Raw genomic sequence first — 17,862 nt, 5'->3', positions numbered from 1 at the left:
ACTCAAAGGCATTCGGGTTCTTTAATGTCGGAGGAGGACGAGAAGAAATCAATGGTGAGACGTCTCTGGGAAGTTCTGCAGGCCTTGTAGTTCTCTAAGCCCCTGCAAAAGAAGACAGAAGAGACTGAACAGATGCTGGGTCTACGCCCCACTGTGGCCTTCCTCTGACTTCCCCTTCCCTGGCTCCAGTTTGGAGGGAAAGATGGTCCTTCCCTTCCTTGGCTTTCTCCCTCCTCCAAGTCGCCATCCTAAACACATCTACAGATAGAATCTGGCAGTGGAGTGAGTTGCTCTCACCTCTAGCAACATGTGGATATGGGCCTTAATATTCATGGAGTCCTTGGTGAGGCTGTTGCTGAGCCTGGAGAAAAGAAATAAGAAAGGGTAAGGTGGGCCCCACTTATGAGGATGACCCTTCCTCATCATTTCAAGAACTACCTGCATTCTGGATGACTCCCACTTGGCCCAGTTCTATGAAGAGATGGCTGGCCACCATCTGGGATTCACCAATTCAAAGATTATTGAATGCATGTTGTATACCACACAGTTTTAAAGGACTGGGGAGATGACAGCAAAAAACAAAATTCCCAACCTCAGGGAGCTCAAATTCTTGCTAAGAGAGACAAATATATGATGTAATAAAATACATGATATGTCAGATGGTTGTTAAGTACTGTACCAGAAAAAATGGACCAATGAGGGAGGATGAGGAGTTAGGGAAGTGGGGACTACAATTTTAAACAGAGCATTTGAGTCAACATTTAAAGAAAGGGAAGAAGTGAATGGTGTGATTATGTGGCAGATGTGTTCCACACACAAGGGGCAGCCAATACAAAGGCACCAAGGGCCAGGGATTTAGCTCAGTGGTGCCACCACCTGGCTTATAAGTGCAAGGTCCCAAGTTTGATCTCCGGTACCAAAAAAACCAAAAAAACCCCAAAGGCACTGTGGGCATGTGCCTGGCATATTTGAGGTACACCCAAGAGGTAACTGTGGCTGAAGAATAAATGAAGGGGGACTGTTAGAGGTGGGGCCAGAGAGGTAAAGAGAGAGGTAAATCACGTAGACTATGGTAAAGACCTTTGTTTTTATGCTAAGTGAGGCGGGTTCCAGGGAACGGTGGTAAGCAGAGGAGGCAACTGACTGGGGTTTAGGATTCATTTGGCTTCTGGGGTAGAGAAGTGACTGAGGATAAAGAGCTAATGAAGAGATAGGAAGTGCAGTGAGAAAGGTACTGCAATAGTCCAGATGAGAGATGGTGACAGTGGCAGCAGTTGACGTAACAAGAAGTAACTGAATTTGGGGTTATTTTGAAGATAGAGCCAACAGGATTTACCAAAAAGTTCGATGTCAGGTATGAGACAGGACTCCAGGAGGAGGCCAAGGTGCAAGGAACTGGGAAGCTGGAGTTGCCTGCAACTACTCTAGTCCTGGACTATTGGGTTACACAGACCAGTCAGTTCCTTTAGTCTAAGCCTGTTTGAATCAGGTTTCAAGAAAAAGAATCTCAGTGGGGTTTGGTGGTGCACACCTGTAATCCTAGCACTTGGGAGGCTGAGGCAAGAGGATTGCCACAATTCGAGGCCAGCCTAGGCTACACAGTGAGTTCAAGGCCAACCTGAACTACATAGCAAGAAAAGAAAAGAAAAATAAAGAATCTCATGGAGGGTCAATGGAGGTGTTTTTGAAAAAAAAAAAAAGAGAATTAGAAAGAACTGAAGATGGAGTAAGAGTTAAGCATCAGGAGGGTCTTTTCCAAAGAAAGCCCAAGAGGCAGGAGAGATTTTGGAGGAGCAGCTAGGAGGTCAGAGTGTTAGAAATTCAGTGAATGGTAAAGGGAGGTGATATATGATAAGGTCCAAGTGGTAGGAAGGAGCTAGCTCAAGCCTTGACAGTATGATAAAGAATGTGGATTCTATTGTGCTGAGTATCTGTCAATACAGGAGTCAATTTGAGGTATAAATAAAACTAAGTATTGTTATGAAAAATAAATGGCAATGACCTAGGATGTTAAGTTGGAAAAAATAGTATGAGCCTAATATATACCAGCATCTCCCAAATTTATATTGCCAGCCCAAATTTGTCTCCTGAACTTGACTTGGGAATTTTAAATACATCTTCAAAACATTCACATCAGTGTTTAATAACTTCACAGTTCCAAGACTGAATTCCTGCTCTTCCTCTCCCAATCTGTTCCTCCCAGCTTCTCAATCTCAAACAATAGAAACACCATCCTTCTAATTGCTCAATAAAAACCTAGATCCTCTCATTTTCATTTTCTCTTTTTGTGCTGCTAGGGATGGAACCCAGGGCCTCATGCCTGCTAGGTAAGCACTCTACCACTGAGCTACACCCACAGCTCCAAGACTCCTCTCTTTTTCTCACACCCACATCCAATCAGTCATTCTATTTAAAATCACAATGGCTCCACCCTAGGCAATGCTTCCAATTTCCATCACGTGCTCTTTCTCTGTAGAAGTGTCAACATCTACCATACTATATCCTTTACTTCTTTATAGTCTGTCTCCTTTAATTGGAATGGTGGTTGCACAGTGGCAATGACTTTGGTCTGTTTTGTTCCCTGCTGAATCCCCAGAAACCAGAACAGTGTGTGACAGAGTAGGCACCCAATGGATGCTGAATGAATTAAGTGAAAGACTACTCCATTCAAAGGAACCTGAAGTTCTCCAAAGATATTTGAGTCTATGTTCAGGGATAGGAAATGAAGCATGGTATTGTTATTGGAGAGCATGTACACTTTCAAGAATATCTGGGAGTGCTCAAAAACTCAAAAATGAGACCGGGCGTGGTGGTGCATAACTGTAATCCCAGCACTCGGGAGGCTGAGGCAGGAGGACCATCACAAGTTTGAGGCCAGCTTGGGCTACAGAGTGAGTTCAAGGCCAGCCTGAATTATATAGTGAAACCTGTCTCAAAACAAAACAAAACAAACTCAAGAATGAACTCGGTCAGCTCCTAAGGGACAATTTTAACATCAAAAAAGAGAAAAACATTAGTTAATGATACAAGATTAGTCTATGAAAGGCTATGAGTTCACTTGGAAATGAGAGGGCTGAGAGTGTAGCTCAGTGGTATTGTGTACTTAGCATATACAAGGTCCTGAGTTACCTCCCCAGCACCAAAAGAAAAAAAATGGAAAGGATTAAAATAAAAAGTTCACCAAATGCTAGTTGTATACAAAAAGGATATGTTTAATCTATTACTACTGATTTCATAAGGCAATATCAATACTCATGTTTATGTTATTTCTTCTATAATTACATTTCTATTTATGAGATGTGTGTGTTCTTCTTTCTGTATAATCAGAAAAAAACACACATAGAGACCTGATTCCCTCCCCCCTTCAAAGAAATACACTAAAAACAGGAAGAAGTGGTAGGCAATTTTAGTTACATAAAATAATCAAAAAGAAAGTTTATGTACCAAGTAACCGAGTATTTCAAATAGGAAGGATAGCTACAGATTCAAATCTTCATCTTTTAGAAAGATTAAACTTTTAGACAGTTGTACTAATTCCAATAAAGCAATATGAGAGTCAACCACAATTTTCATCACACAAAAAGACCAGGTCAGCATAACAAGACCAAAAGAGGCAGACACTGACAACTTAAAATATCTCATTTGGGGGAAAGATACCAAGTCTCAAAAAATTAAAATCTAATGAAAGACCCCAAAATCCTGTGACAAAAGAAGCAAAGCTTTGTTATAAAAACTGGAAATGGTCTAAAGGACCATCAGTTCAGAGCTGTGCTGAGCATGAAAGCAGCACCCCCAACCCCCCGCCCCCACGCCATTGAGCTATTTGCTACTTGGTCTGATCATCAAGATTGAGAAATCTCAGCAGGTCTCAGGTCCACTAACACCAAAACCCTGGAAAGGTCTGAAAGGTTAAAAGGAGGTGACTCTAGACGAAATGAATGTAGGCATAATCATAACCAAGAAGAAATGTCAGATCACTGGTGTTCACGCTTGTGAGATGTTATCAATTTAAGTTTATTGCTCAACACCCTCACATTCATTCCATCTGAGACATGCTTATCTGTTGGCAGTCTGTGGGCATACTAGGTACACTGTCCCCTTCACCAGGAATAGCCCTTTACCAGATAGCCCTATGGCTATTCACTCGAATAACCCAAATGTCACTTCTTTCCGGAGGCCTTTCCTACCTATATTTCAAACCCTACACCCATGCTCCAGCTGCCCTTCCCTGCACAAAAATTAAACTCATCTGGAGCCCACACTTTCTCTCTCTACTACTACCCACATAGATTTGCTTCAAGCACCACTTCCATTTGCTTCCAGCACACCCTTTTAAATTCATTCAACAAACAGAGTGTCTACTATAGTAGCACACAGCACTATTCTAGTTATATGAGGTACAGACAAACTCTCTCCCTTTACAAAGCTTATCACCTAACTGGAGGAGATGAATATAAGAAAGAAAAAAATTACACAGTAAAGATTAAGAGGTGATAAGTGCAGGGAAAAAAGAAAAAGTAGAAGGAGGGAATCAAGAGTGCTAGGAGGATGTAAGGGGGGAATGGTATAAAATAAAATTTATTTTTAAAAAAAGAGTGCTAGGAGTTGCAGTTTTAAAGTCCAGATACAGAAGACCTAGTTGAAGTGATATTTAAGTGAGACAACCGGTTGAAAAGAAAAGAAGCCATATGAGAAGAGCATTGCAGGCAGAGAACAGGCATTACATATGCCCCAAGGTGGGGTCATTTTGGGGGTTAAAGAAGCATTTGAAGGTCGGTGTGGTGAGATCATAGTGAATGAGCAGGAAAATTATAACAGGAGGTGAAGTGAGAGGTAACTTGTTTTATTGTTACTGATTTATAGATGGAAACCTCATGGATCTGGTAATAATTTTATGTATGCATAACAGAACAGTCCCTCCAGAATGTAAGCCTTCAAGGAACTCATCACTGCATTTCCCACCACCAAGCACAGAGCCTGGCGTCAAGGAGGTACCCAATAAATATTTTGTGAATGAATGATACGAAGACCATTTACTGGGTGCTTATTACACATTATACCTGGGACTGAGCTATCTATCCCCACTTTCCTCAGCCCCAGCCCTGAGGAGAAGGGGAGATAGGTCCCTATGTACCATCCCAGGTAGCTATGGGGAAAGGCAGAAGAGTTAAAAATGGTGGTGCTTTTATTCATTCATGTATTTTTTTTTTTGGTGTAGTGCTGGGGACGGAATCTAGGGCCTAATTATGCTAGGCAAATGCTCTACCACTAAGCTACACCCCAGGTAATGGTGGTGTTTTTAGACACTATCCTTATGGAATGGACTTACTCTGTGAGGAGAGAGCTCTTACGATCAATGAATTTGAGAGCTTCTGCCAGTGTCAACTCCAGGAAGAAACCATATCCCAGGGCCACGTAGATGTGTGAAGTATCAGAGCTGAGGAAACAGGTCAAAGGAAGTGGAGAAGTCCCTATTACTGTTTAGTATACTACACAATTTATTAAAATGTTTCTCACTCCCTCCCCTTCCCCAAATAGACGCTCTGGGAGGGCAGGGATTTTGTCCTATTTTATCTATTTACTGTCACATCTCCCAGTGCCTAGCTGATATCTAACAAAATATAAAGGCTAGTACAGTGTCTGGTATATGGAAGACACTCAAATATTTGTTGCATGAAGGAAGGGGGAAGCTGAACCCTGTTGGCTTAGAGGGGTGGGTAGACACTCACACCACTGTGTCAACGAAGAAGTTACAGCCCAAATCCACCTGCATATATAACTCCGAGTGCTTAGCTTCCTGTGGGGCCAGGGAAAAAGAGGTAGGGATCAGTGGTCAACTTTTAGGCCAGGTGATAGGTCTTGGTCTGGGGTCTCTCTTCCCATCTCCCTCCCTTTCCCTCCTTCAAAAAAATTGGTATCTAACCCTAAAGTCTTTACCTGGAGCCGCTCAATGACATTTTTCAGTTGAAGGTATTTGGCCAGCTGCTCATATACCTTGTCTCGATGGTCCAGCACCTTTCTGATAGGATAAAAATATAATGGTGACCAACAAGCAGCCCTGTCCCTTTGGGAAATACCTCACATCATGCCCCCAAAAGGGATTTTATGTTGAAATTATGATTTTTGGACTCTGGGTTAGTCTGCCTGGGTTTGAATCTAAGCTCCCCCCCTTTATTAGCTGTATGACCTCAGCAAATAAGAAATATTTCAGATTCAGTTTGTTCATTTAAAAAATAAGAGATAACAGTACTACCTCCTAAGAGTATTTAGGATCAAATAAATGTTTAAAGCACTTAGAATAATGCTGGTCAAATGTAAGTTTATATATTTGTTAGCTATGATTTATTACTATTATTGTACTCTACTCTCAGTGCCTCCTGCCAATCAAAATGGTCCATCTTCTCCCTAGAAAAATTACTCATTCCTTTTAGGATGTTCACAGGGTCTTAGATTTGAATACTTTACTTCCTGCTCAGATTAGTAATGATAGCAACAACAGTTCTTCATACTCATTGAGACTCTGGTATGTTTCAGGCATCCGCAATAAATTCTTTTTCTTGAGACAGGGTCTCGCTATGCAGTTCAGGATGGCCTTGAACTCACAGAGATCCTCCTGCCTCAGCCTCCTCAGTACTGGGACCACAGGCGTGCACTACAATGACCAGCCCAATAAATTCTTTATCTTAAAGAACTTTAGTTTTCATTTTTTATCCTTCCAACCCTTTTTTGTTGATTTTTATTGAGATAGGGTCTCACTCTGTTGCCCAGGCTGGCCCTGAACTATTTAAGCCTCCTCCCTAAACCTTCTGACTACGTAGTTGGAAATACAAGCACAGAGCCACGAACCTGACCTCGTGCTAAATTTTTTACAAAGACTGAACACATTGGAAACTCAAAATCGCTGTATAAGCCTCCATAAACTTCCCTATTTTGCATATGAAGAAAGTTTACAAGGCAGAGAAAGAAGAGGCTAGGTGATGTACAATGTGTTTAGGTTGGCAAAGTAGCCAAGGAAGGACTCGAACCTGAGAACTAACTTGAGAAATCTAGGAGTAATCCAAAACAAAAAAAACCAAAAACAAAAATGGCCACCCTATATCGCGCATGCGCAGGTACGCCCGTTCCATCCAAATCCGCACCCTGGACATCCCCCCCACCCCACCCCTACGCCCTGAACTGCGCCTGGGATCTGACTCCCAACTCACCAATCCGAATGATTGGCTCTGACTCTAAACGCCCCACCCACCACGTGAGATGTTCCAAACGGCACGCCTTCCGCACTGTCACTCACCGCAAGTCCCGCTGCAACACGTCACTGATGAAGGCCTCATAGCGCAGCACTTTCTCCCCGGTGGCGTCTACGGCCCGCCGTTTAGGGGGCGTCGCCATGATGAGGTCCTGGGGAGTGGAAAGGAGGAAGACCATGTTGACCAAGCCAGTTTGGCATCAAGCACAATTCATCACCCTCTCAAGTTTGGGAATGGGGTTGTACGGCACATGCTGGGAGGGTTCTGCCTTCTGGCCCTCCCAAGTGTGGGACTCGTTAACCTATGGACATCCAAATGCGGCCCTTACCTTTAGGCCGCCGGCAATAAGTATTGGTACGAACCGCAGCTTCCGGGTGGCGCAGGTAAATGACGTAGGAGCAAACGCGCTGACCAACCAAATAGCCAGCTGAGCCGTGGCAGTCCTGAACGGAAGAAGGCTGGCCAAAGGGAAGAGGAGAGGGGCGGGCTTTACGGAATTAGGGAGACCACGGAAGACTGCAGAGTTTGGGAGCAGGGACTGTCTGGCTTGAACTGGCCAGTGGAGGAATGTGAATTCGGGGCGCGGGGCCCTTGGAAATCGCGCTTGACAAATGGAGGTGGGGTTTAATGGGATTTGGCGGGTGTTGAGGGAGTTAAGACGCACGGGGAGAGGTAGGGAGGAGTGAAACGTTTCGAATTGAAAATGCAGGGCCTTGAGCGCACGCCTTTAACCTCACCACTCTGAGAGGTTAAAGCAGGAGGATCGCAAATTCGATCCCAGCCCGGGCAACTAGGCGATTTAGCGAAGACCCTGTCTCGAAATAAAAAATAAAAAAGGGACTGGAGATGTAGCTCAGTGTGAATATCTTAGCTTAGGTTCAATCCCCACTACAGAGGCGAGAGTTGGGCTTTGGTAGCAGCCGGGCAGGAATTGACTATGCTTCCAGTCTGTGAGAATAGAAAGATATTTCCTGTAATCTGTTGGCCTGGATATTGATTGTTTACAAGGAAAGTTTGGGTTTCACTCCCAGTTATGGGAATGGTTATGAACATTAAAAAAAAAATTAAACGGAGACAAGTTTTCTAAAGTTCGTCTTTAATGACTTCTAACTGGACCACAATCCGTAACTCAAGTGGAAAGTGGCAAAGCACTATGTATTACCTCACTTAATAGTCAAATAAGGGCTGGGGATTTAGCTTAGTGGTGCCGCCACCTGCCTCGAAAGCACAAGGACCCGAGTTCGTTCCCCGGTACCAAAAAAAAGCCAAATGAATGGTTGCCGAAGCCCGCCGAGAATAGGCTAAGTTTAGTTAGGAATAGTTCCTGTATTTTTAATTAAACGTGTAAGTTTTTTATGAAGTTATTTTTATGCACTCGAGTGAATACATTTGCTTTGCATATTAGATTTTCAAGTAGTAGCATCTAGTCCAGCAACTGAAGGAGTGAACCTGGAGAACCCAGACACTAGGAATTTCTCAAATGCTATTCCTACCTGAAAGGCCTAGAGCACTCACCCCTACCCAGGAAGTCTTCCCACGTAATCTGTGCTTTTGATATGTAAAAGCAAGGTTTAGTGGTTTTTCTTAAAATGGGCAAAACCTAAGCAAACCAAGCTTTTCTTTGCCCTTAAAAGAAAGTGATTTTTAAGGAAACTTTGAGAACAAATCAATTTTTAAAATATCTCATGTTAAACTGGGGGTGGGGGTGGGGGTGACAGCGGCGGCATCGCTAGCCTGTAATCCGAACGCTGGGGAGGCTGAGGCAGGAGGATTGCTGCAAATTCAAGGCCAGCCTGAACTACACAGTGAGACCCTATCTCAAAAAACAAAACAACACAAATCTCATGTTACTTTTGGTTAAAATTACATTTGATCTTGAAACAGACAGTAGGTCATTAGAACAAATATTACCCTGTTAGTGTATACTACTCTCCTACAAGAAAAGAGAAAACATGCATTGTCTTTACGGGAAGAATATAGTTCTGATGGGCTGGGGATGGTTCTGTATAAGTTTATAACTTAAAAAAAAATTTTTAAAGTTTCCAACTTTTACATTTCAAACCTAGAGAAGAGTTAACAGTGAATACCCATAGAGCCTTCACTAAGGTTCACAAGTTGTTACTATCTGGCTACATTTGCTTTCTCTCTCCAGACCACATGATAATGGTTGCTACAGATGTATAGTATTCCATCCTTTGGATGACTTCAGATGTTTGAGCCACTCTTCTTTATTGGATTTTTTTTTTTTTTTTTTTGGTTTTTTGAGACAGGGTCTCAATTATGTAGTTTAGGCTGGCCTTGAACTTACTATGTAGCCCAGGGTGGCCTTGAATTTGTGGCAATTCTCTGGCTTCCCTAGTGCTGGGATTACAGGTGTGTGACCCCATGCCTGACTAGATATTTGAATGTGTACTTTTAAAAATTATTATAATATAGGATGGGATAATAGTCTTTGCTTTCAAGTTTTTATGTACAATCATGATTGTTTCCTTGTAATAAAGTTTAGAAGTAGAATTTATAGCTGGGCCTATTCTGTAGTTCAGTATAGCTGGACAGGCCATCTAAACTTTCTAACTTTCAGTTTCTCATCTACAAAGTTAGGCATTGAGTCAGGTGTGATGGCACACCTCTAATCCCAACACTCAGGAGACTGAGGCAGGAGAATTGCTGTGAGTTCAAGGCCAGCCTGGGCTACATAGTGAATTAATTCAAAGCCAGCTAGAACTACATAGCAAGACCCTGTCTCAAAAAACAAAAAAGTTGAATTTGTGAATTAGGTAGGTCACTCCATCATAAATCTAGTATTAAATGACCATTGTATACATAATTCCATTAAAACCTCTAAGCATGTATACATCAGGAGTCAGCAAACTACAGCTTCTTTTGTTCTCACCCTAGATGTTTTCCTATGGCCTGTGAGCTAAGAATACTACTTATATTGTTTAAATGATTGCAAAAAGTAAAAATATTTTTTGGAAATGATGTGAATTTCGAATTTTAGTGTCTAATAATAAAGTTTGATTGGAACAGAGCCACACCTACTCATTTGAATTATCCACTGCTGCATTTATGCTCTAGTGGCAGAGTTGAATAGTCATTAGAGAGACCACATGGCCTGGAAATCCTAACATATTTACTGTTTGGCCTTTTACAGAAAAAATGTGCCAACCCAGGTTTGAGAGAATCATGTCAGTCACCAGTGTAGAGGTTGGGGGCTGTAACCACATGGGCCTCTCTGCCTTCCACTGGTGACCTCTTACCTGGTAAATGAGTGAACGATTTTAGACTTGTACTGGGTACACTGGGATTTTAGCCTCATACTTTTTTTGTTTTTGTTTTATAGTATTGGGGATTGAACCCAGGGCCTCTTGCATGCTAGGCAACCATCCTCCTGCCTCACTTCCCTAGTAGCTTGGATCACAGGCATGCACCACCAAGCCTGGCTTAAATAGGGTCTTTAGTAAAGCAAACACTTTTACTTTTGAAGTCCAGTTTATTGATTAAAATATATTTTGGATGCTGCTTTTGATACCATGTCTAAGAACTCTTCAAAAGCCTGAGCTCCCAATGATTTTATCTTTTTATTTTAAAATTTTTATAGTTTTATATTTTAGGTTTAAATCTATGATTTTTAAAAACAGCTTGATTAAATTCACACATTTGAAGTGTTCAATGGTTATTAGTTCAGTGGTCTAAACCATTGAACTAATAATCATTGAATGGTTTTTAGTATATTCATAGAGTTATGCAAACATCACCACAGTCTAATTTTAGGATATTTTCATCACCCCAAGTAGAGTTCCCATGCTCACTACTCAGCCCCCCCACATCAGTCCTAAGCAACCACATGTTTACTTTCCATCTCTAGATTTGTGTGTTCTGGACATTTTATATAAATGGAATCATATAATATATGGCCCTTTGTGCCTGGCTTTTAAAATTAACATAATGTTTTCAAAGTTCATTTATCCATGTTTTTGTTTTATTTTGTTTTGTTTGTTTTAAAACAGGGTTTAGCTATGCAGTCCAGGCTGGCCTTGAACTCATGGTGATCCTCCTGCCTCAGCCTCCAGAGTGCTGGTAATACAGGTGTGTGCCACCACCCCCAGCCATTTATCCATGTTATAACATCATCAGTACTTTATTCCTTTTTATGGCTGAATACTATTCTATTATGTATATTTATCATATTTTCTTCATCCATTACAACAATCTGAGTAAAATCTAAAACAGTCACTTGCCTTTAAGTCCTTTTGTCTTAACCCTTGTATAGCATTAGATAATACAGGGATTTCCTCTATATTCATAGGAAACCACATCAGTGTTATAATTTTTGCTTCAGCCATTAAGCACCATTTAGTAAACTCAAGAAAATAAGAACTCTATTTCATTTACCTCTATTTCATTCCTTCTGTTGTTATGCTTTTCTTTCTAATGTTTCAGAATTATTTCTCTTTCTTCTCCCCCTACCCCACTGGAGATTGAGCCCAGGGTGCAGCAAGCTACATCCTTAGCCCTTAGAAAAAGTTGGGGTTTTTTAATTTTGGTACCAGGGATCGAACTCAGGACCTTGCGCTTGCAAGGCAGGTGGTAGCACCACTGAGCTAAATCCCTGGCCCTAAAAACAGTTTTTTGAGACAAGATCTCACTGTGTAGTTCAGCCTGGCCTTGCACTTACTATGTAGCCCAGGCTGGCCTCGAACTTGGAATGATCCTGCTGCCTTAGCCTCTTGAGTGCTGGGATTACTCACTCATCATGTCTGGCTGAAAAAAAAAAATTTTATTATGACACAAGATCCCCCTTCGTTGCCCAGGCTGCCCTATTAAATCCTCCCGCTTTAACCTCTGGAGTAGCTGGTATTATAGGTATGCACCACCACTGTACCCAGCAGGATTTATTCCTTTATCATTGCCCTTCTGTTCCAATGATTTCCTTTAGCCATTTTTTTCAAGGTAGGTCTGCTGGTAACAAATTCCTCAAGTGTTCCTTAATCCAAGAATTTTTTTTTGTTTTTTTGTTTTTGGTACCAGGGATGGAACTCAGGACCTTTCACTTGCAAGGCAGGCAGGTGCATTGCCACTGAGCTAAATCCCTGGCTCAATTCAAGAATGTTTTGATCTCTCCTTCATTTCTAAAGGGCATTTTTAAAGCTGGGCGTGGTGGTGCATGCCTGTGATCCCAGCACTCAGGAGACTGAGGCAAGAGGATCATCATGAGTTCAAGGCCAGCCTGAAGTATATAATGAGACCCTGTCTAAAGGGGGAGGACATTTTTGCTGGTTAAAAAATTCTTGGTTGGGTGGTTTCAGTGGCACATACCTATAATCCCAACTATTCTGAGGCTGAGGCAGGAGGATTGCAGGTGAAGGCCAGCCTGAGCAATTTAGCAAGACCTTCTCTCAGAGTACAAGTTTTAAAAAGGGCTAAGGACATAGTTCAGTGGTAAGCACCCTCGAGTTTTATCCCCAGTATTGAATAAAACAAACAAGCACACAAACAAAAAACCCCACAATGGATTCTTGTTTGGCATTTCTTTTATTTCATCACTTTGATTTTTTTTGTTTGTTTGGTTGGTTTTTTGGTACTGGGGATCGAACTCGGGTCCTTGTGCTTGCGCAGCAGGCGTCGAAACCACTGAGCTAAATCCCCAGCCCCACATCACTTTGATTTTAATACCACCTTCTGGCTACCATGTTTTCTGATGAGAGAGAAATTCACTGTCATTCAAATTGTTTTTCCTATGTAGATAAGATATTATTTCTCTCTGCTTTCAAGAATTTTTCTTTGTCTTTAATTTTCAGAAGTGTGCCAATGATGTGGTTGGCCTGAGTTCCTTTAGGCTTATCCTCTTTAGGGTTTTTTTCAGCTGCTTGAATCTGTTTTTTTTTTTTTTTTTTTGCCAAATATGGAAAAATTCAGAATTCTTTTCATGACCTTTTTAGCCTTGTCTTTTTTTCTTTCTCATTTCCTTCCTAAACTTTGATGACACACAAATGATAGAATTTTTGGTTCCACCTATCCCTGAGGCTCTATTCCTTTTTTTTTTAGTCTATTTTTGCTCTTGTTCCTATTGAGTAATTTCTATTATTCTGTCTCCAGGTTCACCATCATTGAGGTGATTTTCTTTTTTTTGTAAGCCCTAATGGTAATAGCCGCTATTCAGTAGCAAGAGTTGGACCCTCTAAGTTAATTCAGGGTCCATGTGTAGTATAAGCACCATTTCATTTCACTTGGATGGGTAATTTTTACTTCAATTTTTTTTGGGGGGGCCGTGGGTACCAGGGATTGAACTCTGGACCTTGCGCTTGTGAGACAGGCGGTGGCACCACTGAGCTAAATCCCCGGCTGATTTTTAATTTTCTATTGACACGTAGTAATTGTATACATTACATTAATGGGGTTCAGTGTGATATTTCCATACAACCATATAGTATGCTCTGATCAAGTCCAACCACCCTTTATCCCCTTTCCCCCCTCCTTTCCTAATTTTGAGTAATCAATATTCCACTTTCAGCTCAGTGGTTTTTAACTGTCACATATGAAAAAGAACAGGTGGCACTTGACGTTCTGTGTCTGATTTGACTTATTATGTGTTCTGGTTCCATCTAGTTTCTTGAAAATGACAGGATTTCATTCTTTATGGCTAAGCTATAGTCCAGTATGTGTATGTATATATATATATATATGTATATATATATCACATTTTCTTCATTCATCTGTTAATGGGCACCTAGGCTGATTCTGTATCTTAAAGTTTGTGAATAGTGCCACAATTAATGTGGGTATGCAGGTAGCCCTGGTATACTGACTTCATTTACTTTGGATATATACCCAAAAGTGGGATACCTGTGAGATAGGAGATTAGAGCATGACAAAGCTGGCTGGGGAAGTAGGCATCACTTGTTAATTATAAGATCCCAGAACACGTGGGCAGAACAATTCCCAAAGCCCTGTACATGGACTTCTCTCGAGAATTCAAGAAGATTTTCAATAGGATGGCCTAGCCCTGACATTAGTCTGAGGCGTGGGATCCCAGCACAGCTTTTCAGGACCTATATGTAGAAGTTCTCTCAAGTTTCCTTGAGATTTGTATAGTATAAAGGGACACAGATGCCAAAAAGAGCTTGCTTTTGTGGCTTTCCTCATGATAGCCCACCCTGCTTTTTCCAGGGTGTTCCTTTATCTTGCTTTTTCCTTTTACTCGGTCCAAGCTTGCTCTGCAGAGCCAGTTTCTCCCTTACTCTTCACTTTTACTCTTGTCACTGCTGTTTGCTCATTTCATTTAATTCTTTGTCTGAGATGAGAACCTGGAATCCAACTTCAGAAGAAGAAACAAGCAACCTAGAACCCACTAATGTTTAATTGGTGAGCCACTTTCAGAAGAAGCTACCTGATAACATTTGGGTATAGCCTGGAGATTCTGATAACAGCTGGATCATATGGTAGATCTATTTTTAATTTTTAGAAGCCTCCATACTGTTCTCCATGATGGCTGTACTGTTTTACATTTCCACCAGTAGTGGATTAGACTTTTTTATCTCTACACCTCCACCACCACTTCTTTTTTTTGAGACAGAATCTCCCTATGTAGGTTAGGCTGGCCTTGAATTCATTACTTAGCCTAGGCAGGCCTGGAATTTGAAGTGAGCCTCCTGCTTCAGCTTCAGGTATGCACTACCACACACAAACACTTTAAAAATACCAGTCAAACTCAGATAAGATGTTATCTTGTTGGATTGATATGTTTTTCCTTCAGGGCTAATGATATTGAGCATTTTTTTCATGTCTTGTTGGCCATTTGTGTTTCTCTCTCTCAATTGAAACCAGGGAGCCCCACTGAGCCCCAGTGCTTTTAAAAATTTTATTTTGAGACAAGGTCACACAAAGTTTCCCAGGTAGCCTCAAACTCCCTGTCCTCCTGCCTCAGCCTCTGGAGTAGCTGGGATTACAGGCATGCGTCAAAATACCTGGCATGTATTTTTTCTTTTGAGGGATGTCTATTCAGATGATTTTCACATTTTAAACTCAATTGCTTGTTTTTTATTAAGTTTTTTTTTGAGTTCTTTATATATTATGGGTATTATCCCTCTGTCAGATGAATAATTGGCAATTTTCCCGCATTGTATAAGTTGTCTCTTCACCCTGTCAATTGTTTCCTTTGCGGTGCAGAAACTTATTACTTTGATTTAGTCCTATTATAGACAGCTAAATGAGATAGAAATTAATAGGCAGTCAGAGAGGGATTGGACCCTTGAGAGAGTCAGTGCAGAAGATAAAACATCAAAATTGTGGTTTGAGGCAAATCTGAGGAGAGTTAGGTTTTAAAATAGAGATATGATGGCTCTACCTGCAAGCCTCCCTAAAGATACACAGCAGCTTGAGATTATACTGTAATTAGCACCATCTGGTCCAGTGATCCCAAATAGGGCATTAGAACATAGGGAGGTGACCAGAACAACCTGATCCATACTCTCATCCATTTCTAGGAATGCCATTGTTCTTTCCCCATTAAAATTATAGATGAGCTAAAGTTAATGATGCTCACCATATACCCTTGCTATATGCCTCACTTCCCTATTGGATCAATATTAGCTAAGCAACTATACTTGTAATCCTATAGACTGATTGTTGTTTGGCCCATAGCTACCCACATTGTACCCACATTGTGATTTTGCTGTGTAAAATATCCTTAGACAAAGAGTCTCAGTGGCAACCCACTTTTGGGACCCCTCCTATCAGGAACTTTCTCTCAGTAAACCTTTTCTACTCTTATCCTTCTTTGCCTCAAAATCCATTCTTTGATATCAAGAGACATGAACTCAGCACATCTGACATCTAACAGGTTGGGAGGTATTTTTCCCCATCCCAGAGTGGAGATCCCACCAAGATCTTTGGAAGGAGATAAGAGTTGCTTTTGTTTCATGGCACCCCATTAGTGTATTTTGAATGGATCATGACTTGTTTAGGTAATTCAGAATTGTCATCCCTTGTTTGTCAGTTGCTTACACCTTGTTTTTTTTTTGTCAGAATGATAATAGGTTTAAATTGAGGGCATGGAATGATTGTGATGCCTTTTATATTTGGGTTTCTTTGATGGTACATCTTTTGTTTTTCAAACAGGGCTTTGTATTCCTTCCTGGACTTGTAATTGGCTTACAGCTCGTACTCTTGGGCATTTCTGAGAATTCAGTCAGAGGTGATGGGACAGGTTTTGGGAGTTCACCTTTTGTAGAGATGGTAGTAGCTATTATCAGGCAGTGGTAATGTGCTTCCCTTTGCAATCCTGAGACTCTTTTTCCATTTCAATTAGAGCCTCCTGAACCTTTAGAAAATGAATGCTTATTTATAGGGTCACCAAAGATAAGAGACACTTGCTCTCTCTTCCCATTTGATGTCAGGAGGTATTCTCTGAGATGTGTAGTGATCTTGTGGGACTGCATAACTCTGTAATCATAAAACTCCCCTAGCCCCAACCGTGATTGAATGTGAGTAAATAGATAAAGATGCTTGTTAGTTCCGGACACTAGATAAGATCTGTATCAGCCATAATTATTCAACTCTTTGTTCAAAAACTAAACTGATGTTTGGACATGCTATCTATAGAACAATCTGCAAAACATCTGCTGACCATCAATACATGTCAGGCTAATTAATATGCAAATGTAAGACCACTAACCTTTGTTCCCTCTTCTGTAAATTTCGACTGTTAACTTCCCTGCAATCCCCTATAAAAAGAGCCTCAGACACTGGGCTGATCGCCTCTCTAAGCTACTTTGCTTTGGGAGTGCCGTCTGGCCAGACTAAGGTCTGTTTCACTTTCCAACTTGTCCGGTGTGTTCCTTCCCGGGTGTTCTTCACTGCAGTCAGCTCCTTGGAGCATTTGGTAAGGCCCTTGGTCTTACATTCTGGAAGCACCGCTGGGATCCCTGGGTGTGCTCCACTACAGTCAGCTCCTTGGAGCATTTGGTAAGGCCCTTGGTCTTACATTCTGGAGGCACCACTGGGATCCCTGGGTGTGCTTCACTATAGTCAGCTCCTTGGAGCCTTTGGTAAGGACAGTGGTCTTACAATCTCAATAGACATTCCTTTAATATAGACCACATACCCCAGATGGGAATTGGAAATCATGCTCATCTAGGAAGATACAGTATAGGGATGTGGCCTACCCAGTTCCTTGAGCAAGTGTCTCATGCGACTGACAGGAGAAATTCTCATCCTGAGACACCATGGAGAGAACTGATCTCCAGGCAAGACTGGAGAAAGCTATCTCCAAACATGCAAATTTATGAACCCCTAAACACTATAGTGCCCTTCTGATCTCCTCTCCCTCCCTCCTTCTCCCCCTCTAGCTCCAAATTACAAAAGATTGTTCAGCTCCCTTGATCATTGGTTTAATTTTCTGTTTGGCAATGCTTCCCTTCTTAAACAGGGATGTTATAGCAATAGTCAGTTGTAGCTTTTGCTTTTAGAAACATGCTTTAGAATTGGTAATATGAGCTTAAGGCATAGGAATGGCAATTCAGAGGAAGTAGCTGTGGAAACTGGTAAGGGTGGATAATCTTCCAATCACTCTCTAGCTAACACCTACCTACCTACTCTGGAGCAGGGAACCTCA

General features: G+C 41.5%; 2 protein-coding genes and 1 pseudogene across 6 annotated transcripts in view; 2 read left to right on the top strand and 1 right to left on the bottom strand.

Annotated features, from left to right (window-relative positions):
* Positions 1-2: 2 nt before the first annotated feature.
* On the bottom strand, positions 3-7,690 carry Uxt (ubiquitously expressed prefoldin like chaperone). 2 transcript variants are annotated; one of them, XM_004875313.3, is made up of 7 exons: positions 7,576-7,690; positions 7,292-7,398; positions 5,938-6,019; positions 5,730-5,797; positions 5,330-5,437; positions 298-361; positions 3-102 (listed from the first exon to the last, which is right to left on the bottom strand). In XM_004875313.3, exons 2-7 carry the CDS (start codon positions 7,387-7,389, stop codon positions 49-51), a joined length of 474 nt encoding a protein of 157 aa, XP_004875370.1. In that variant the 5' UTR covers positions 7,390-7,398; positions 7,576-7,690; the 3' UTR covers positions 3-48. The 2 variants fall into 2 exon arrangements, with proteins under 2 accessions (XP_004875370.1, XP_004875369.1); XM_004875312.4 differs by lacking the exon at positions 7,576-7,690 and having other exon boundaries at positions 7,292-7,566.
* A 64-nt stretch (positions 7,691-7,754) lies between these two features.
* Znf81 (zinc finger protein 81) overlaps positions 7,755-17,862 on the top strand; it is a 174,614-nt gene continuing 164,506 nt past the window's right edge. For 2 of the 3 annotated variants that reach the window (XM_087189917.1, XM_087189920.1), the window contains exons 1-2: positions 7,755-7,864; positions 11,258-11,336. The gene's annotated coding sequence lies outside the window, so the exon portion shown is untranslated. The remainder of the gene's footprint in view (positions 7,865-11,257; positions 11,337-17,862) is intronic. The other variant, XM_087189918.1, reaches the window with a different exon arrangement.
* Positions 7,764-17,862, top strand: part of LOC110347558 (protein disulfide-isomerase TMX3 pseudogene) — a 37,214-nt pseudogene continuing 27,115 nt past the window's right edge. Inside the window, exons 1-2 of the transcript XR_002392257.2 lie at positions 7,764-7,864; positions 11,258-11,336. The product of XR_002392257.2 is annotated as a protein disulfide-isomerase TMX3 pseudogene (transcript). The remainder of the gene's footprint in view (positions 7,865-11,257; positions 11,337-17,862) is intronic.

Source organism: Heterocephalus glaber, unplaced genomic scaffold (genome assembly GCF_053883595.1).
Source record: "Heterocephalus glaber isolate CG9 unplaced genomic scaffold, H.glaber_assembly_v1.0 deba00001547, whole genome shotgun sequence".
NCBI classification, from domain to species: Eukaryota; Metazoa; Chordata; class Mammalia; order Rodentia; family Bathyergidae; genus Heterocephalus; species Heterocephalus glaber.
The sequence above is the reverse complement of the archived record's forward strand: the minus strand, read 5'-3'. Positions and strand labels throughout refer to the sequence as shown.

Excerpts from the sequence above, each read along its gene's own strand:
- Uxt (XM_004875312.4), bottom strand. The coding sequence starts at position 7,425 with ATGGTCTTCCTCCTTTCCACTCCCCAGGACCTCATCATGGCGACGCCC. Across the intron at positions 6,020-7,291 it reads GTGTTGCAGCGGGACTTGCG|AAAGGTGCTGGACCATCGAG; the intron begins GTGAGTGACAGT and ends TTATCCTATCAG. Across the intron at positions 5,798-5,937 it reads ATGTCATTGAGCGGCTCCAG|GAAGCTAAGCACTCGGAGTT; the intron begins GTAAAGACTTTA and ends CTGGCCCCACAG.